Raw genomic sequence first — 21845 nt, 5'->3', positions numbered from 1 at the left:
AGAACGTTATGAATAGACTACTTCTGTCAAGTTGTTGCTTTACACACCCAGAAAAACCAACCAGGGGTAACGGCGGCTCCCTTGGCGATGATTTTGGCTAAATCCCTCCCTCAAATGACCTCAATTTAATTTGGCCAGTTATGTGAGTTTTGTTGCTTTTTCCTAGTTTTCTGGAAAAGAAATTAAAAATGGGGGCCACGCAGATGTTGCCCACTGTGCGGAAGGGGTGAGCATGCTGGTGAAAACCATCCCCAGCTTTACCGAGAGCTCCCCCACTGGCTTCTGAATGAAAGCCTTGTTACCTGGAAGTGTTTTCAATATAAAGTTTGGCATTAACCTGTGGAGCCACAGGAAAGAATCGACCCTTTCACACATGGCTGTCTGCCGGTGTTCCGGTCCCTGAGATCTGAGTTAGTACCCGGGCCCTCGCTGAGCCTGCGCCCCCTTCAGAGCTGGTAGTGCCCTCAGTTCCTGGTTGGAAGGACTAGTCCTTCTTCTGGTTCAGCCCAACAGAGATCCCTGCCGGTCAGGAAGTTCACCCTCACGACATGGGTAATGTCAGTTCTTGTGTGTTTAAAAAATTGTCCAGCACGTGTTGTTTTTTTTCACTCTTGGCTGACGGCCACTTTGCCAGGCCGTCAAGTCTCTCCTGATTTATGGGCTTACTGCTATGAGTCCTGATTTCTAGAGTTAGGACTAAAACCAGAGCCCCCACCCACAATGGCTAAGGTCACATGTGTGGGCACTGTAGGTATAGCCTCCCTGGAGAAACCCAAGCCACCAAGAGGTCCAGACAGGGTCCTTTTCATCCACCCCAAAGGGAAGGACCGGGCCAGGCCTGCACTCACCCTCTGTGAGCACGGAAGGAGTTGTGAGGCAGCTAGCGGCAGCTCTCAGGGGTATTGTGGGTTCTTCTGCGGCCCAGGCTAAAGGGGGGGGAATAACCTATTTCATTTTATTTTTTTTTTTCCAGTTCTCTCAGGCCAGGCACACCACAGCCCTTTGAAACGATCTGTGTCCCTTACCCCACCCATGAATGTGCCAAACCAGCCTCTAGGACATGGATGGATGTCTCATGAGGACTTGCGAGCTAGAGGACCCCAGTGCCTCCCATCCGATCATGCCCCCCTGTCTCCACAAAGCAGTGTAGCCTCTTCAGGAAGTGGTGGGAGTGAACACTTAGAAGATCAGACCACTGCTCGTAACACATTCCAAGAAGAAGGTAGTGGTATGAAAGGTGAGTGACCGAATGAGAAACCACTGGGAACAGAGTTTCTCCCTTTACTTGGAGTCGGAAGGGTCAAAAGAGAGGGAGTCAGTGAGAGAGAAGGAGCCTCACCCCACCCCACCCCACCCCACCCCCAGCCTATGCGTTGGACACACCCGTTGCAGAGGTCCAGGGTTGACCATGGAGCAAAGGGCTCGGATTCCCCTTCCAAGGCTACTTGCCAAAACCTGGGAAGCAAGAACCAGAGCAAGAGATGTCAATGACCTCTTTAATGAATTTATTTTTTTAACGCAGTGACCTGCAGACAATCAAGTGAGTCACAGCCGATGCTGATAGGATCTACTGTTTGCATGCACGTTGCTCAGCCTGCCCTGTTTGTAAAGATGCTGAGCTGCTCAAGCCTCCTACCTTGTTGGCATGTGTCGCCATGGCCAGGGAACTGTCAATAATTTAGCAAAACAAACCACAGGATCTTTTTTTAAACCTCTCTTAACGCAGAACTGTAGTCGTGCTTCCTTTCTCTCTCCTTTTTCCTTTGATATCCAAAGAAACCTTTCAACCCTTTTTTCTGCATCTGTTGAAGGAATATGAAAATACCACTGGGAATCTCTGACAGTGTTTTAAGCCTGATAACAGGTTTGCATACAGATGATAAAGGCCTTTTGTGCAGCATAAATACATGTTCTTACATTGCCCCGGTAAATCTACCCTCTACTAAAGATACTCATCAGGAGATAGAGATTTCCAAATTACCCATGATAGGTTCAAAGAGGATTCGTTGTGTTCTGTATTTTTAGATGCCATTTATTCAAGGGCTGGGAAGTCCTGAGGGAAAGATGCTCATCGGAGGCACACTAATAACAATTTTAGATGGAGAAATGATCATTAGTTATGTTTCTGGGACTCCGATGCTGAGGGGAGGTTCTGAGAACACTCTTTTTGCTACATTAATAGCCCTGAGGTTTTGCTGTTTCTGATCTTTCCCTTGAAAAGGGTCAGTGTTGACACAGGGGCTCTGTACCGAGTCCCCTCCCCGCCACACAGAATGAGACCCACAACCGCCCCAGAACGGTGCCGGTTATAAGAGAGCGCCGGGCTGACAGTGGAATGGTGCAGACTGAAGCCCTTCCCCTGTGCCTCGCCCCTCCCCACCGAGCTGCTGGGGCCTGCGTGCTCCCCACGCCACCTGTGCCTCCATCCCTCCGGGTCCTGCGCAGAGCAGAGCGCCCAGAGCAAGCCGGGTGTGTCCTGATGTTTTCCTCCGGTGATCCCAGTGGGTCTTTCAAAGTGTTTACAGGCAGCAAAAACAATGGCTCATGTGGCATGAAGAGGATGTGTGTCCTCTCTCTGTCTCACAGTTTTTGAGGAAATGTGTCATTATTTTGAGGACTTCATAAATCCCACTTCTGAGTGTTGCTGCGTGGCTCTGGGCTGCAGCAGCTGAGCCCACGGGGATGGCAGCATGGAGGCCCAGCCGCGCTTTCGGAGAGCCAGCGGGGCATCTGACACTGGGGCACGAAGTACCTGAGGGACCACGGGAGGCAGAGGCAGCCGCTGCTCTGGGCTAGCTCCTTTACAGGCCGAGCAGGGTGTCGGGGAGCATGCTTCCCAGAAACTGTACGCGTGTTTCTAATTGGGGACTGTGGCGGGAGGCCTTGGCCTTTGTGTTGCAGGGCAGGGCAGGGCAGGGCAGGCCCCCAGAGCGGGCCTCCTCCAGGGTACCGCCCACTCCCGGGGAGGGTGCTGCTTCTGCCACGCTGGCTAGGGGACATTTGTTTTCTTTGCTTCCTTTCTTCCTTTTACTTCCCCTTCTTTCCTCTTTCTCTCTCTTTTCTTTGGACACCTGATGCACACCTTAGACATTCCCTCAAAGTGGGCAGAGGTGTGCGTGGTGTGCTGGCATGTTGAGGTAAGAAGTGAGTAAAGAGAGCACGTGAGCACGTTTAAAAAAGAAAATGAAAGAAAAATTGAATAAATATCCTATTCCTGTTTTAGAATAGAAAAACCAAACTATTTCAAATTTCAAGGAATATCCCATATATAATACTATATAATACGATAATACTATATTTCTTCCTTTGGAATCCATGAGAATATTCTTCTCAGAGCTCCTTCACTTAGAAAATGACACAGACAAGATCCTACAGCCGAGCTTTGCTTTACCAACCTGAGGGGTGTGGTCAGAAACAGGCTCTTCAGTGACTGGATGACTCTTCTGTGGGTATCCACCCTCTCTGACCCATGAACTGTTCTCCCAAAGCACTGGATTGGGATTGAAAGTATAAAGCCCTTAGCAAGCTAAAGGGCAAACCTATCTGAAGGAAGGGCCATGAGGGACAACGAAGGGTTCTGTCTGTGAGAAAAGTATATTTGCAGGTGAGCTGACAGGCCCCACAGTGGAAATGTCCACACCTGAAACAGCAGCATCCCAGAGTCGGGGGCCAGCGTGTGTGAAACCCCCGTGCCCCTCCCCCAGCCCTGCCTCCACACGTCTCCCTGGGGTGGTCTCCTAGGAGAGGGCTGGAGAAGCAGCCTCCACAAGCCTGTCCCAGGAGTGTGTCGTTTATTCCCAGGTCCAAGAGCAGATGCTGGTTTACATTTCCAAACTGATTTATAATTTCTGAGAAATGATATATGAAAGCCAAGGAAGGGCTTTTAAAAAGAGCACTTCCCCTCGGACCCACACCTCTTTCCTTCCTGTGACCAGGTTCTTTGGAGGGAACGTCAGCCCCTTGACGCTCCGTGCTGGTCCACTTCGGGGTGCCTAATTGCTACTTTTCTAATTATTAAATGCCCTGTTTACAAGGACAACAAGGAATCGCTCGTAGAATTTGGAGACGTGCCAAGTCTCCAGGGGATGCGTGTCAGCCCTCATCCCACACCTTGGGAAAAGAATAAAAAGTCACCATAATTGAGTGTAATTTAGTGCGAATTCATCATTCTTGCCAACAGCTGTGCATACCTTGCTGAAACACTGTGTTCATCCATTTCTTTCTTTTCATCTAGATGAAGTAGCCAAATCTGGCTATGAATTGTCCCTTAGGAATGTGCCTCTTGGGTCGAAAGTGTGAAATAAAGCTCACGGCCCAGCATTCTTGCTCCTTTTTATTTTTCCACACACATCGATCTCGCCCTTTTTTTGTCTCGGCGTCAGCACTCCCTGCCAGGGATTCTCACGAAGTTCTCTCCCAAGTAGACCAGCTCCTGCTCTCTGAGGATTAGCATCATCTGCCTGCTTTGATTTGTTTTTCCTTTTATAGTAAATACCCATCCTGAAGGTTGAAGTGAGCTCCGGAGCGCAGATAGGCTGTCCCGTGGGGCAGGGAATCTCAGACGAGCATCTCAGGCCAAGGGAAGAACGGGCCCAGCTACTCAGCTAGAAATTAATGGATAGAATTGAGACCCCAAATGGGAATATGCAAGTTTCCTCCTTTTAACAGTCCCTGTGAAGGCTGCTACTTATACCTGTTTGAATGAACTATGCTGGTTGTGCTTTCTAAATTCAGTTGTCCTTGTTCTTGGCAGAAACATCACTGTGACCCATCCCAAGGGAACAATTCTTGATTCTGGTTTGGAACTCAATTATAATTTCCCTCTTTCTCTTGGCATCACATGACTGGAAGCTTTTCTCTTTCCTCTTCTCTCACTCGAAGCCTTTAGGTGGCCAAGGTGGAGGGGAGACCTTTTCATAATTTCCTAGAAAGAAGAGAAAGTATGGAAGAGAAGTCTGTTGGTAGAATAAAGACATTTGCCCTCATATTAGCATCGTGTCCTCAGAAATGCAGATACCTAATAACTGAAGACTTATCAAAAGGCCAGGCTATTGATGGGTGATGTGGCCATGTTATATGGGAGCAGACAGAAGGGGAGAAAGATTAATTAGCAGGTTTCACTTTTGTCCTCATTCAAGTCAGCTGACTTTTTGAGCACCTGCTGAGAGAGGCTTGGGACTGGCTGTTGGGAAGACAGAAGTGAAAGAGATCTTCTTGCCTCAAGGGACTCACACTCACCTGGGAAACAAACAGGCACCTGATGCAAGTGCACAGTTGTGGAAACATCTGGTCTTGGAGACTTGCCCTGGGTCGGGTCAGGGCCGGTACCTAGGAGGGGCCTAAGTCAAGTAGGGGGAAGTCAAGTCAAGTTCCCAAAGGAGGAGTGGCCCAGAGCATGATTACAGGTTAGCTAAATATAGAAGGCGAGGGAAGAGTATTCTAGAGGGAACAGCAAATGTGAGAGCATGGGACAGCTTGGCCAAGTACGTCCTAGGGCTTGAGTGTTAAGGACACATAGGAAAGGGGTCTGGAGAGGGAAAAGCCCCATGCTAGGCTTTGTGAAGGATTTTGGCTTGTATCCCTGGTGCTGGTAAAGCTGTTGAAGGAATTTCAGCAGCAGAATAACCTGCTTAGATTTGCGTCTTAGAAATAGGACCCTAGCAGCAGAGTGGAGGATAAATCAAAGTGAGAAAGAGACGGGATTCTGGATGTGGAGGCCGACTGAAAGGTGGGAGGTATTTCAGTAACTGAGGAGGAAAATGAAACTGGACCAAGGCAATTGTTCGTGAGAATGCAGACAAAGGTGTGTGTTCACAGGATCCTGGTGAAATGAATGTCCACTAATGAATGTAGAGAGTGATGGAGTGGGAGGAATTAGGATGATGCCCAGGTTTTTGCCCGAGACATCTGCATAGCCCATGGTGTCATCTATAGCAAAGAATATACAGGAGAAGAAAGAGTTCGGGGAGGCAGTGTAGGGCAGGGTGAGTGTAAGAACCTGTAGAGCACTCCAATGGAGGTGTGCCAACCAGGACCACAGTTGGACCATGGTCTTTGCTGGCTCAGCCTTTTTAAGAGCCCTGGCTTCTCTCCTTTCCTGGAGTTTAAACATTATGCCCACCTGTAGTGAACTCCATCTGGGAGGACTTCTCATTCCAGATTTCTGACTAAAAAGGCCCGTAGCTTTGGGCTCCTAAGAGTGAAACTTTCTCATTGCAGTTGTAGGTATAAGAGGGGTAGAGATTGGGGGGGTGTTTCTCTTGAGATGAGCTTCCGCCTCACCAATCCAAATGAACATTAACTGGGTATACCGATGATATGTCATTGTGTTAGTACAAAAATAGAGAGGTCACTGAACCTGTCCCATGGTTCGTATTCAGACATGACAAAGGAGACCAGTGACTATGAAAATATGCTCAGTTTGCCTTTTCTTTTATTTATTTATTTATTTATTTATTTATTTTTTACAGAGACAGAGAGAGAGTCAGAGAGAAGGATAGATAGGGACAGACAGACAGGAACGGAGAGAGATAAGAAGCATCAATCATCAGCCTTTCGTTGTGATACCTTAGTTGTTCATTCTTTGCTTTCTCACATGTGCCTTGACCGTGGGGCTACAGCAGACTGAGCAACCCCTTGCTCAAACCAGCGACCTTGGGTCCAAGCTGGTGAGCCCTGCTCAAACCAGATGAGCCCGCGCTCAAGCTGGCAACCTCAGGGTCTTGAACCTGGGTCCTCCGCATCCCAGTCCAACGCTCTATCCACTGCGCCACCGCCTGGTGAGGCCAGTTTGTTTTTCTAAGGAGTATTTTTTTAGATGAAATTTATAAAAATATAAACATTTTTCTCCATAGCAAAGAAAATAGATTGCTTATTTTGCAATAGCCAATTTGGGGTTTTGAGTTGTTTTTTAAATGTTGACCTTTGAACCTCTGCCTATGCCAGAATGAGATTAGAAAAATTATTGAGAAGTGTGATTTTTTTTTTTTTTTAAAGATAAAGGAAAACCTTCAGAGCCTTTGTGAGAAAGGCTGAATACAGCATTTCTGAGAGTCATAAGGGGTGTGACAGAGTGGGAGTGTCATAGCGCCGTATGTGGCTGGGACACTTTTCAGCATGGCTGTCATGGGAACGAGTCACTGTTTTCTGAATGTTGACTTTATAGGCACTGTCTTGAATGCATGTAACTTAGAAGCCAGGTTTTAGTAAATTTGCTTTACTTTCTTTATTCTCAAATGCCCACATATGAGCTGCACGGATAGGTCCTAATGGACTCAGACATAAGCTACCTCTTCTCAGCTAGGCTGACGGCCTCAATGTCTTTGAAAAGCAAGTCTTCCAAATTCTAAAGGTCCTGAGACTTTTAGGCAGCGGTCCTTATCAAGTCTGTGAAGTGCTGCAAGGGTGGTGATGATGCGCAGGGTGCAGCTTTTGATATGGAACCCAAACTAATGATGTGAAGCAGGTATGATCTGTATGTAGATTGTGACTCATGAATATCATAGCTCATGGAAGCTGCAAGGAGAATTTTTTTTTTTTTTTTTGTATTTTTCTGAAGTTAGAAACGGGGAGGCAGTCAGACAGACTGCTGCCTGTGCCCGACCGGGATCCACCTGGCATGCCCACCAGGGGGCGATGCTTTGCCCATCTGGGGCATTGCTCTGTTGCAACCAGAGCCATTCTAGCACCTGAGGCAGAGGCCATAGAGCCATCCTCAGCACCTGGGCCAACTTTGCTCCAATGGAGCCTTGGCTGCAGGAGGGGAAGAGAGAGACAGAGAGGAAGGAAATGGGGAGGAGGGGTGGAGAAGCAGATGGGTGCTTCTCCTGTGTGCCCTGGCCGGGAATCGAACCCGGGACTTCTGCATGCCAGGCCGACGCTCTACCACTGAGCCAACCAGCCAGGGCCGAGAAATTTAGTCCCTCCGTTTTTATCTAACCCTTGTAGGTGGGTATTTGGTATTTTAGCCCAAAGTAGGTCATCTCTGTGCCTTCCAAGACCTACACATCAGCCCACAAGCATGGAACCCCTCCCGTGGGGCCACCACAGACATGTCCCAGGATCAAGGAGCATGCTTACAGCTCCACAGGGACCAGAGATCAAGGCACCTTCTTCCCTTTGCTCAGAGGTTAGGACAGGAATTGGGCTCCTCATTCTGCTCTGGCCAAAAATAAGGACAGCCTTCAGTAATCTGGATGGTGTTGCCAGACTTCTGCTCTTCACTTGAGAGAGGAATGTTTTCAACACTGAAGACTGAGTCCTGACTTACCCCTCAGTTGGTTTTCCACTTCTCTCCCTCAGAGGCGGAGGGTGCAGCCACATCTTGGAGAAGAGTTGTCTGAGCTTAGCCTGGCTCTCTGGGGCTGATGGTAGTTTCTCTTCCATCAACGGATTCCAGGACCACCGCAAGTGAGGCTTCTTGTGAAAAACACGGCCATTCGTGTTTCTCTCTTCCAGGGATGCTTTACTCCCTGCTCTTCACGTTGCTTCCCATCCTGGGCCTTTCTCTCTTGTGGGGCCTCCCTGTGGGTGGGGCAGGGGCCGCATGGCCCGCTGACCCGACAGGTGTTTGCAGCCATTCCTGCTGCAGGCACTGGAGAGAAGCAGCCTGAGCTCTGACTGGAGCCCAGCTTCGGTATGAGCTGCTGTCCAAACCACAAAGCCTCTCTGTGGCTGATTCATCCGAACTCTAAGAGGGAAATAGAAGTCGGCGTAATTAGAAACTTGATCCCATCTTGACCTGCTCGGTAAAGACCAGCAGGTAAATACAGAGTATTTAAAAGAGGGGTGAGATACTATTATCAAAAATAGCCATGAGAAATAAACCACTATGGACTGCAGAAAGGCCTAGAAGGAGCTTAATAAAGGGTGGACACTGGCATGGGGCCCAGTGTCCGCACATAGGTGGTGGTGCTTTCTTTCAGAAACCGCCTATCCTTGGCCTTATCTTCTCAGTTTTCGTCACGGGCTCCTCTTCCCACACTTTCCCCTGAAAGCCTGGCACCCCCGGGGCTCCCCCTGGCTCTCCCCTGTTCTCACGTTAGACTCTTTCCCTGAAAGTGGGATCTCACCCGCTCTCACGGCTCAAACAGCCACATATGCTGTTGGCAAGGACAGCGGTTCTCTGACTCAGACCTTTCTTCAGAGACCTTGAGCAGCTGACTCCTCCACCCGGATGACCCATGGCAGTGACACTCAGCTGATCCACAGCAGAGTTCACCACCTCTCCTCACCCCAAACCTGCCCAGGCTCCCCTGGATTTTTTTTGTCTCGCCTGGGTTTTCTCTTTCACCAACCCCGAATCAAAGGAGCCATCGTAATCAGACGCTTTTCTCTCTCTTACTCCCTGTTCTACCCCAGTCTTCAAGTGCCATCAATTTACTTCCTTTCCTTCTCCTCCACCACTGCCCTCCCAAGCCGTCTTCAAGGGCTTAGATTCATCTCCCGGTCTCCAGTCTTACAGTCCTCCAATCCAGCCTCCCCATCGATACAATCCTCCAATCCTGCCTCCCCATCGATACAATCCTCCAATCCTGCCTCCCCATTGATACAATCCTCCAATCCAGCCTCCCCATCGACAGTCATCGTCTCTCTAACATACTCACCTGACTGAGCCTCTGCTGCTCGGATGGCAACAGCTTCTCACCACCCGCCCGGTGAAGCCCGCTCTCCCTGTTCAGCATGACAGAGCTCCGTCCTCTGAGCCCTGGCTGTGTGCCCACCTCGTGTCTAGCCATTCTCTGCCATTCACCCAGATGTTCACTTGATCCCTAATGCTCTCTTGGCCGTGTGCTTGTTTCTCTACTATTCCTACTTCCTGCAGTGGCTTTCTCGATATGGTCTGCCCAGTGACTTCAGTGTTGCTGCTGCTGTGAAGCTATCCCCCACTCCCCGAGCAACGTTCTGTGCCCTGCCCCCCCCCCCCAGAACTTGGAGTAGACTTAGCACTTGTCTTGCAGCTATTATAATTTTTTTAGTCTCCAGATTAAAAGTTTCTTGATGACAAGAACATGTCTTCACAGAGCCTGGCCCCCACAGTAGGCATTCAGTAAATGTTAAGAGAGCAAATCTTGCCACATATGGCAAGGAAGTCATCAGAGTGTATAGCAAAACATCTTTATCTCTCACACTGCATAAAAGACTGGCTTTCTAGTCTGGGACCTCTCCTATGTCTATCAGAAGCAGCCCAGATGAAGCTAAATGGTAGTGTGCCAGCCAAAAGTGGGAGCCCAGGAGACATTGCATGCTTCCAATTACATATCGGCTCCTCCAGAAAACACCCATCTACCCCACTACTTGTCTGAATCTACCAACCACAGCCACAGCTTTGCAGAATGAAAAGTGAAGGTCTGGGGTTACGTTCGATGGTTGTCAGCTTTGTATCCAACCATGCGGCATCTGGACCATGGGAAAGGACCTCAGCTTTTAGTTAGAATTCGTTTCTGGCTAACATCTTACAGAATCTAGCATCCAAGTCATTGGAATTCCTGTCTTGGGAGGAGTCAGATAGGGAAGGCGCTCAGTTCTCCGGTCTGTTTCCCTTTTAATGGTGTTTTGTTTTAGTCCTTGGCAAAGGAAGGTGCCTCGCCGCCAACCAGGGAGCGAAGGTTAGTAGGCTATGTTGTTGAGAACTGGGCTTTCCTCTTCTTGGTGCCTTAGTTCGCATTGCAGGAAGGGAGAGCTCTTTAAGAACACAGCACTGAGCTAGGCACTGAGAGGCTCGCTGGACCAGCAGAGCCAACATGTGCCTGCTTCAGAGAACATAGAGCCAAGAAGGACTCGCGTCTCCCACGGACATATCCAGGAATAACGCTTCAGGGAGGCCTCATTCCCGTGCTCTGAAGTTCTGTAGGAACCTTTTCTGGGAAAACAACACCCAGTGACCTGCATTTTGACTAAATGGGTGAGGCAGGCTCTTCTTCTCCTCTAGCCAGGAGAATTCTGATTGTCAAATACTTTTATAGACAGGAACTTGCACTGATGGACCTGAGATTTGCCAAGCTGAGACTTGCACCCCCACACCCCCCCCCCCAACTCAACACACTATATTGTCACCTCGGCTTATAAAGCACCCAGTCTGCACCACAATTTAGTAGCTCAGGACTCTGTTTGTTTAATCATCAGTGGATTTTGCATGATTACACTGAGGAAGGGGGGCACCCAGTGAAAAGTTGGCCCATGAAGTTGTTCCATACTCTTTTGTGATGAATTGTGCCCAAGCGTGGTACTGGGTTACCCAGACTCTTCGGAATCATGATCACTGAGTTTTCTGAGCAGCGACTTGGGGCTTTTCAATGATGTAAATAGCAAACATGAAACCTGGTAACAAAATGGTAGCATGTCATTGGCCTGAAAGCTGGAGCTGTAGTTATTTGCTGCTCAGCCTGCAGAAGTCTGAGCATTGTTTTAACAGCAACAAAAACATGATGGAGAATGAAGTCTGGTGAAAAAGCCCCAGCGTGTCGCAGGAGGAAAATCCCCTCCTGGCCTGGCACATCCTGGACTCCTGATCCTGTCGCAGTTTGAGTTGAGGAGGGTGTCAGGGGTTGATATTACGTGTCTGAGGAAGATGTCTCTTTGTGGGTAATGCTTTCCCCGAAGGATTCCACTTGTCACAGTGGAATAAAGGGTCCCAAGCACAGAATCAAGTGATTCCTTGCCTAGGATGACTGAGTCTGTTCTTAAAAATGCCTTTGGACACCCACTTCTATTTCTCCAGAAATTCTTTGTCTTTGGCCTTCACGTTACTGCAAATCAAAAAGTAACATCACCAAACTGCCCTCCCCTCCTGGATTTTCGAGTGTCAGGAAATCATTCCATTCCCACATTCCTTACACCTGGGTCTGGTTCACCCAGGGGGGGCAGGGCCCGATTTCAGAGTAGGCCAGACCACTTTCATGAGCCCCAGTTAACTGCTTTTAACACTGAAACACTGGAAGGTCTCCACTTATTTGGAGTGTTTGTAGTATGTGTCAGTGCCGCAGCATGGATGGTTAGGAATGGATAATACTTTACAGAAAGCGTGAATAACCTTTACCAATGCTTTAGCATTTCCGAGTGCTTGCAGTCACTGCTGATTCAGCCCTCCCACGGATGGGCTGTTTGTTCCTCATTTCACAAGAAGTTGATACAATACAGGGAAAAGCTGGGGCTCAGAAGACCTGGTTCTAGTCCCCATTTCACCACAGACCCTGTGACCTAGAATTCATGACGTAATTTTGCCATCCGTAGAATGAGTCAGGAGAAGGGGCAGGTGATTCTAAAGACTTCTCAGTTTGGTTTGGTTGTACTTAGCAAGGTAGTAATTCTCCTGTGGATTTTCAATATAGTTACTATTTAATTTTCCTGACAGAATCCCAAAGTTGGGGCTTATTTCAGATGTATTTTGGAATTTCCATTATCCTATGATCTGGCCATTCTTTGGACTTTTCAAATCCCGGATATACACGTGGTTGACATTCCAGGAAAATGCCAGACCCGTACCCAGGATAGTTGATAGCTTGGAGAAACGGTCAGCCGACATCTACGTATAACTAGAGATAGTTTTGGAGCCTAGGATGCCCATTCCCATGGGAATGAAAGGACGGGAAGAAAGAGGAAAGAGTGGGCTAAGAAGGACAGTGACTCAGCCCAGGGGAGGTGTCTCTGGCTGCCCACTGTTCCTCTCCCTGGAGAAGCAGCCGAAGCAGCACTTGGAGGTCTGCTCTGCGCCTGGAAAAACAGTATCTTGAGGACAAAGACGTATCATATGTAGTTTTAACATTTTAAGTCAGTTCTTTCCAAATCGGTTATGAAGTAGTCAGGCTAAAAGCAGGGGTTTCTTACCATTGTGGGGGGTCATAAACCCTGTTGGAAATCTTACAGAAGCTTTGGATATTTCTGTGCCAGAAAACAACCCCTACTCTCACAAACTGAGTTATAACTTTAGGGAGTTCCTGCATGCCCTGAAACCCACAGACCCCAGTTCAGCCACCCCGGGTCTAAAGTAGAATGAGGGAGCTCAACAGGGAAGACCCAGAAGGTAGAAGGTTAGGGCTGAGCCCAGACTCCTAAGCCCAATATTTGCTGCCAAAAATAAACAAGTAGTAACAAAATGTTTTTTTTTTCTTTTTTCCCTTTGACCATCACCCTCTTTTTCTGTCTCTATTCCCACATCTTTTATCATCTCTTCCTGTGCCCTCTCCATGTCTCTCCCCACCGCTTGCCCCTCTTGCTCCGCAGACGTCCCCGCCTGGCTGAAAAGCCTCCGCCTGCACAAGTACGCGGCGCTCTTCTCCCAGATGACCTACGAGGAGATGATGGCCCTCACGGAGTGCCAGCTGGAGGCGCAGGTGGGTGCTTCCCGGGACCCTTCCCTGAGAAGGTGCCCCAGGTGGAACCTGAAGTGCAAGTCCAACACAGACCTGATTTGGACCCATACCTGTACCCTCCCGGTAACTCGTCTCCTTTGAGGCATTGTCAGCCGCTGGCGAGAATTGCATGGCAAGTTAAGGCCAAGTTCTGGCCTTCGAGGTCTGGTAGCTAATGGAAGATAAGCAGATAACCACAGGGCAAATGAGGGTGAGATAGACTATTATGAAAAAGGTACAACCTACGTGCATTCACTACGTGCCTGGGTGCAGGAGAGGAGTCGGTGGCGTGTCCTAGAAGCGGGACATTTGACCAAGGCTTCAAAGAGCCTGTGTCCTACTTTTGCTTCCCTTTCCTCCTCCTCCCCTCTGTCCAACAAGGGCAAGTTTGGGGAATGACAGATTGGTTGTCTGTTGTCCAGTCTGGTTACAAATCAGCTCAGTTCTAGTAGTTCCTGAGTAGATGCACCAGGTCATGCTTCCAACCTTTCCCAACACTCTACAAAAACATGTTCAGGCTGGTCTTAGTTGAGATCAGTGTAAGTTGTACAATATTTTTTTCCTTTAACTACCTTCGATTACATGGACAGTTACTGAGATGGGATTACTCCAGGTTCCTGATTGCATTTGCCTTCTGTGTACCGTAATGAACAAAGTTCTTCCTTCCTTCTAAGGCGTGTTTCCCCAAGTGTGGTTGCCAGAAGGCCAGGCAAGTCAACAGAACCCCCGAAACTAAGCATGCTTCCTACCACACTGTGCTCGAGTAAATAGATCTGACTGATGTCTTTGTTGCTCTTGTTTAAAATGCTATTTGCATATTTTAAATTGACCTCAGTTTTCTTTGAGCAGTGATTTAAAAGAATTAATGGTCTGAATAGGCTAATAGTATTTCCCCTGCAGGAAGAGGAGATTGTAGCTTTTTGGGGACATAGCTGGTCTGGACACATAGCTCCCAGCGGCTCGCTGGACTCCCAGTGCACGCTCGGTCGCCTCGGTTCAACTCTGCCGGCCTGGCTGAATACCAGTATTGAGATGCCAGACAAAACCCAGTCACTGCACATTCTCCGAGAATGAAAGGCACTAATTCCAACTTCCCAACACTTCTCCCACTGCTTTTTCATCTCCGTGGCTCCTTGAGATCCCAGGAATTGATGAGAACTGCTTCTAAGAGCATTTTTTTTTTTTTTTTGTCTTTGGGTCACAGTTGAGAAAAAAATCTAAGTCATCAGTTATTCAACTTAAGAATAAAAAAACAACCAAGAAATAATTGACACAGAGGGCAATGCCAGAGGCCAGCATAAACTTTTCAGAATAATTTCATTCACTCTAACCCAAGTCGAGGCTCAACAGGAACCCACCCCCAGTCCTTCACCCCGCGAGCGAGTTCAGCTGTCACTTGACAACTCAATTTTCCTGAGTGATGTCTCTGTTGTTCCCATCTTTTCCTTTTTTAAGAGGAAGTCTATGAATAGTTGCCAGAAGTTTGTATTAGAGACCTGGTTTCAGAAAGGACTTCCTGTTTGTAAATTTGCAGTATGTATCATTGGCAAGTGTTAAACTAAATCCTTAAGCTCACGGTGGCTGCGCAGATAAGAAGATACAACCCACATCCCTGTGATCTAGTCATTCACTTGAAGCAGCGACTGGATTATATAGGTTTAAGTTTTCCTTATGGAGACCAAAGAGGGGCTGGGAACTGGCAAAAAACTGCCTGTGTGTTGTGATACCAGGTGAGACCTGTATTGGACTTCACATCTTGTTGGTGTGAGTATAGGAAATGTTTGAGAAAACCATGTGTATCTGTATGGGGTTGAAACTCTCAGGGAGCCTGGGAAGGACCGGAGCGATGAAACCTGGAGACGTGTATGACTTCAAAATGACCTGTAAAGACTATGAAGCAGTTTCATGCTGGGTGGAATGATAGGCTGTTCTAGCTTTTCTTCTCTTTCTCCTGAAGGTTACAGCAAAAGACACAGGCACATTGTGTAGCCAGATGGAGCTAGAATATTTAGGAAGAAGAGGTCATAACAACAGGTACTAAAGAGAGAGACAAATAGATATTTACTAGTCTGCAAAAAGGTAGGAACAAATAGAACAGTAAAGTACTAAGTAGCCTTCGAGAGTCTCTAAACTGGTTCTTAAAAATGTTTTTAAATATAACTTTTATTCAATAACAGAACGTTACCAAAGGTGCAAGACACAAAATTGTCATCAGTATTCAGAAGCTCAAAGAAAGACAAAACCTCCTGAAGTCTTTGGAAAGGGTAAGTTATACCCGGAGGAGAGAATGTTTCTATCTTCACCACAAGGAAATGGACCAGGGACACTTCTCAGTGGGAAGTGTCATGGCCAGACCCTCTAGAGTGTGTCATGTTGTTTCCTTACCAAAGTTAGAGGAAATGAAATGATTCTGATGTGAAGCTTCCCGGTTATTGATGTTTCTGTGTAGCCTGAATGCTGAAATGTCCTTGTTCCCTGGGTCCGGGCAGCCTGTGACTGTCCGTCCTGGAGCGCCAAAGACGTGCTGGCAAGTGAGTTCCTTTTGGGTACTTTCCCCTCCGGCTTCTGTGCATTTGTAGAGATTAGAGAAGGGTTCACAATCGGAGGCTGAAAGCAGTGCAGGGAATATGCAGATCTGCTTCACTCCTGCTCTCCACCCAGGGAAGGATCTGTTTTTGAGAAAAGCTGCCCCAGAGAGGTCAACACCAACACCAGCCGGTGCACTCCAGGTTTTGCTAGAGGAGATCAAAATCGCTTGGCAGACAGGCATTGCCGGCTCTCCAGAGAATAATTTCAGACTCTAACTTAACAGCAGAATAGGTCCCCATGACTCTGATGGGAACCATCTCAAAAATGCCAAATGCTGAAAAAGAGTTGATTCCAGTGTTAAAAGCAGTTATCAGCTGCTCCTGTCCCTCTTTGTTTGCTGCCTAAACACATTCTCGTCCTATCTTTGTATCCAGACATCACTCTGGTAACCATGTCATTTTTAGATTTCATCTAAGGTCCAAAGGAGAGCAGGCCTTGTTCCACACACGGCGAGCCTCTTCTGCCTCTGTCTCCGAGTCGGGGCTCTGTGCACTGCTGGTGGGAGGAGGTGGGCATGGTGGGTGACAAGTTCTGCAGTTATCTGCTGCCTACAAGCTCAAGTGGCTACCTCTCTAGTTACCCCAGGGTGCCTTTGGAAGGGAACAGAGTATTGAGGTAGGTTAGGGCTCAAGCAGGTTCTGTGAGCACATAAACATTTTAATGCAGTGGGATGGGTTTTTTTTTTTAACTGAGTCACAAAACGTGTGTATAATTTTATATGCCATATATATATTTAATGCATAGTACATAAAATATAAAGTGATATGTATTTATAGACTATGCACGTATCTTTATAAGGAAGGTTGCTTTTAAAACCTCTGGATGGATAATAGGGACTACTCACATGCACATCCATGATAAAAAGCCCATTCACAATTAGTTTATCACAAATGACTGTGACCTATCAGCTGAACTCGAGGTCATCATTGTTCATAATTTTAAGCCAACTGCTTTTCCAAGTTGCGTGTCCAACAGAGTGATGGTTGTCATTTTTTTTTTTTCTGAAGTGAGAAGCAGGGAGGCAGAGAGACAGACTCCTGCATGCACCCAACCGGGATCCACCCAGCAAGCCCACTGGAGGGCGATGCTCTGCCCATCTGGGGCGTTGCTTCATTGTGGCCAGAGCCATTCTAGCACCTGAGACAGAGGCCAGGGAGCTGTCCTCAGCGCCCGGGCCAACTTTGCTCCAATGGAGCCTTGGCTGCGGGAGGGGAAGAGAGAGACAGAGAGGAAGGAGAGGGGGAGGGGCGCAGAAGCAGATGGATGCTTCTCCTGTGTGCCCTGGCTGGGAATTGAACCCTGAACTTCCACATGCCAGGCCAATGCTCTACCGCTGAGCCAACCAGCCAGGGTCTGTTGTCATTTTTAATACAAGAAACCATTCCCTTTGGGTGAAACATTTATAAAACCAGTTTTTACCTTATCTGTTAAGAAGTACAGAAACCATTTGCATGAGGATTAGATTGCTAAGTGTTATGGTGAAAGAATGCTTTTACCCCCCTTATTTCTAGAACATCGTTTAGGAACTCATTCATATTCCATTCCTGCGGAAAGACACACACCTCGGAACTGCTATAAGTTATATGTCCTCCCTGCAGCCCTGAGCCGAGTCAGTATGTGGCAACACAAGGGTGGCCCCGACATGCCCCTACCTTCCCATCTGACCTTTGATAAGTCAGTGACATTATCTGTGTCCCAGATTTGAGACCTAGGATAATATTGACTTCACAAAAATACTTTCTCCCTGGTTCACTGGAATGGGACTGCTGGAAAGATGTCAGGTGTAATGCCGAGTCCGAGAGTGACCACTGGGCAGGAAGAGAACAAGGAAGAGTTTATTTGGTTTGATCTCTTTGCTTCCTGGGGGGAGGAGGGGACTTGTGTCTATCAGACTGTCACATAGTGCTTGCTTCAGGGCACCTAAGTTCAGACACCTGTGTGTTTGTCCCCTCAGGAACAGATGGCCTAGGGGTCGAGGTGAACCTTTCCTCAGCATCCACCAGGGACTGAGCCCCTGGCTCTGTTCTCTTCCCTGCGACCAAGGTCTCTCCTGCTTTTCAAGGGCAGGGCTGGTCCATAACCTATTGCCGCTGGGGCCACTAGTGAGAGACTCAGACCAGCCACTTCTCTGGCACTCCTGGAGATCCTCAGCTGATTGTGCTGTTGGAAATGCTGTCACTGTGCCCTCACCTCTTACAGCATTCTTACCTCACAGAGAACCTGGAGATTTCTAAGGCGATAGCTGGGACCCCGCCCGCAGCCAGTTCACAATTAGTAGTCACTGCAGATAAGCTCTGCGCCCAGAACTGTTCCACTCAGTAACTGAACTCTTATTGAGCAGCTGCCCTGGACTAGATTACCCCAGCCCCGGAGGCTAATCGTGAGTGATCCGGGGTCCAGGCCTCTGGCGCTGGCCGTGCACGGCGATGGACAGGTGTAGACAGAGCTCTCACAATCTAGTGTGACCAAGTCATCCCTGAGGCTGGTGGGGGCGTCCTCCTGCACTGAAACGCAGCGCTCTGCAGTGGTGAGGAGAGAAACCCGGAAGGGGCCAGTGCTGGCTGCGAGCCACGGGCGGAGCCCGTGGTGGTGGCCCGGGAACCGAGGCAGGGCTCAGAAGGTCACCTAGCAGGAGCCCAGGCATTGGTAGTGGGCTTGGGCCTGGATGCTGTGCTGTTTGGGAATAAAAAAATATATATAGGAGGCATTCCTGGTGTGGGAAAAAAGGGTTCAGTTTAACCAACTGATCTGAAACACCTGTGGGACCTCAGGCAGGAATAGCAAGTCAGGGGCCAGAAGAACGAGTCTTGAGTTCACAGGGTTTGAAAGACTCAGCTGTGGGTCATCTGTGTGTGAATGGCATTCAGTTTCCCCACAAGTGTGTCAAGTGTTCAGAGCTGAGGACAGACCCTGAGGAGCAACAAAAGATGGGGCGGAGCCAACCAGTGGCTGAACCCGCCCGAGGGTCCGAGAGAGAGTTTGAAGGAGGGAGTCTCACCGGGTGCCACGGACGTGTCACATACCATGAGGCCGAACACTGCCTCCTGGAATTGGCCACGTGCCACCAGTAGCTGTGATCAGAAGAGTTTCAGGGAGCTGGGAGGAGACTGAAGTGACACCAACAAACCGGGGAGTGCGAGTGGGTGATGAGGCCACAGGGTAAGGACGTGCAGACTCTCAAAGATATTTGGTGGAAAAGGAAAAAGATGAGAAATGGTAACTGGGGCAGATTTTTCAATATTTATCTTTAGTAATGAAAATGTTTCCACATGCTTTTTATTCTCCATCCTTTTCAGCTGACTCCCAAGCCATGAAGCTCACACACACACACACACACCCTTGTGGTCCCATAGCTCCCTGTCCTGGCAGGGCAGTACACTCACCATATGGGTCCCAGCATCTGTAAACTACTCAGGGCAGGGGATTTGTCGTATATGCTTTAAGATCCCCAATGTCTAGCAGCGCTCCCAGTAGGGCTCAGCTGACGTTTGGTGAATGAAAGAAGGAGAGAGCATGGCTTTAAGCAGCAATCATGTCTATTGTGTGAAGTCCAGTTCTTCTCACAGAAAGACAAGGATGGAATCACAGACAGCTGCATAGGGGTCGGGGACACTGGCTACTGAAGCTCTCTCCCAAATGATTTGCATCTCGTTGCTGTTACATGACCCATGAAAGGCTTACACAGCCTTCCTAAAGACCTGCCAGAGCCAGGCCAGGACAGCTGGGACGATCTGAACATCGCTTCCTTCCTGCTTGTCCGCCCTGAGCCCTGCCTGCCCCCGCTGATGGCCGTGAGGCCTTGGACCAGCCTTCCTGGGATCTGGTCTCTCCTGAGCCCCTCAGCTTGGCACATGAGTGAACACACAGCTGCGTGTTTGCCTTTTTGCCTTTTTGTTTACAATATAAGGTTATATATTTGTGGTATAAAGATCAATAGAGATTTGGGTTGAGTCCCTGTTTTTGTCAATGTGGAGAATCAATTCCAGTAGCTCATTGAGGCACTGGCCTGAGTTCCATTTGGTTTCCGACTTTCCTTCTCAATTTGCACACTCGGTATTGAGTTCCGGAATTCATTCCGCAGAGTCAGGAATGTGACCTGCTGGTCTCCATGCCACCTGTGAGAGCTGGCAGGTCATGTTGTCTTTGAGTCGGTGGCTTGAAGTCTGTGGGGGACACAAAACAAAACTCTGCATGATTCCTGATGTTATATTTTCTGAAAGTGTCCAACATTGTGCACTATGTTTATGGTTCCCTTGTTGGTGTGGTTGTCCCCAGTAAAATTAGCTAAGATTTGAACCTGGGACAATTGAATGTTTCCTGTTTGGAGGGATTCTGCTCTTAACATAACTACAATCTGCTTCCCCATCACTGAGTAACTGCAGAAGCCTTCTGGCCACATGACAAGAGCAGGCGAGGGTTTGGTGGCAGTTGGCAGTGTCACAAGCATACATTTGCTTGCCTTTAGGATCCCCTAAAGAGGCCGTCCTTCTGCCTTCATGGGGAAGCCTCACCCTGTCTGTCTCTTTTCCCTTCCTCTCCTCGGTCAGGGGCTAGACGAGGAGGTCAGAATCTCCCACCACCCAGGTGCCAGTTGGATGGTTGGCAGGACTGGAGGACCTCGAGGCATGGGTCCAGTGGGTGCATAGTTGGGTTAGAGGAGGCAGCAGGTGCTCTCCTGGCATGGGTCAGCTAGCTTGCCTCCATGTGCCTTGCCCTGAACCAGATTGCCAAGTCCAAAGTCAAAGAACCAATCACGTGACAGTATCAGATTCTGGGAAAGGGCTGGTCCAGTCCAGGCAGCAGGAAAACCGGGAATGATCGGGAACACGCCGACACATGCGTCAGGCTAGCTAGCACAGGCTGTGGGCTGGTCTCACCCTGGCCCTTATCCACCAGGTTGAGAAAGAAAAATGTACTCTCTCCCCTAAACAAGGCTGGACAGTGAGTGGCCCTGGCCAGGATTGAGACTATTCTGGTGGCTACTTAGCATTTCCCTTTCCTCAGAAACCCTGGGTACCAACTAGGCTGGGCGCAATAATTCAGGCTCTGCTTCCAACTCGGAGCAGCTTCCCGCCAATGAAGGAGCAGGATTCTTGGTGTTTTGCTGCCCAGAATTGAAACACATCTGTCCAAGGCTGTTGTCCTCAGGTTTCCTCTTACTAATTGATTGATTAGAAAGTCTGGGTGTAGAAATGATTGCATTCCATTTGCTTGTGTTCCTTGACATCATCCAGCAATTTTTCTTGGTCAGAGAGGATCCCAGGAAAGGATTGGTAACTCATGCTTTTAAAATTACGTCCTTGCTATTCTGGGCTCTCAGAAGATTAAATCTTCATTAGTAATCAGGGCCCTGGCTGTCAGTGTCCTTTGGGGATCCCAGGGAGAGGTTTGCTGCGTAAGCACTGGGTAGCACTGGAGCAGAGGGCTGGACTCACCCACCATGCCAAGGAAGATACCCCTCCCGGCCCCGACCTCCAACCACAAGCTTCCGAGCCTGTTCTGTGCCTCTGTGAACATCTAGCACATAGGTAAATGTCTGTCAGAATCAACTCTCATTCCTTTTTCTAATAAATAATTCTCAGGATATCAAACTGTATGTGCAGAAGGATCTAGTTTATAAAGTTGTATATATTAGATGCAATTATATATGTTATAATGTACATAGATCTTACCCGTATGTCTCTCTTCAGAAACACATCATGTCCCTGTGACACCCCTTCCCCGACTTCCCCTCCATCTAGAAGACACCCTTGCATCCCTGCCCCAGCCTGCAGGCCTCCACACTCAGACGCTGTGGCTCTTTGAGTCTTGTTTCCCACCCCGCCCCCTCCCCCGCCCTGCTGTTGCCCACATGCTCTGGGCACACTCCCACCTCAGTGCCTTTGCCTTCGCTGTGCCTTTGCCCAC

At 48.6% G+C, this 21845-nt stretch overlaps 1 protein-coding gene across 4 annotated transcripts in view; it reads left to right on the top strand.

Moving 5' to 3' along the window:
- Positions 1 to 21845, top strand: part of SAMD4A (sterile alpha motif domain containing 4A) — a 215541-nt gene that overhangs the window by 163566 nt on the left and 30130 nt on the right. For 2 of the 4 annotated variants that reach the window (XM_066342342.1, XM_066342343.1), the window contains exons 4-6: positions 974 to 1237; positions 13222 to 13331; positions 15527 to 15613. In XM_066342342.1, coding sequence (XP_066198439.1) covers positions 974 to 1237; positions 13222 to 13331; positions 15527 to 15613 — 461 coding nt within the window. The remainder of the gene's footprint in view (positions 1 to 973; positions 1238 to 13221; positions 13332 to 15526; positions 15614 to 21845) is intronic. The other 2 variants (XM_066342344.1, XM_066342345.1) reach the window with 1 other exon arrangement.

Source organism: Saccopteryx leptura, chromosome 6 (assembly GCF_036850995.1).
Source record: "Saccopteryx leptura isolate mSacLep1 chromosome 6, mSacLep1_pri_phased_curated, whole genome shotgun sequence".
Lineage (NCBI taxonomy): Eukaryota > Metazoa > Chordata > Mammalia > Chiroptera > Emballonuridae > Saccopteryx > Saccopteryx leptura.
Note: the sequence above shows the minus strand (reverse complement) of the source record. Positions and strands in the feature narration are given on the sequence as shown.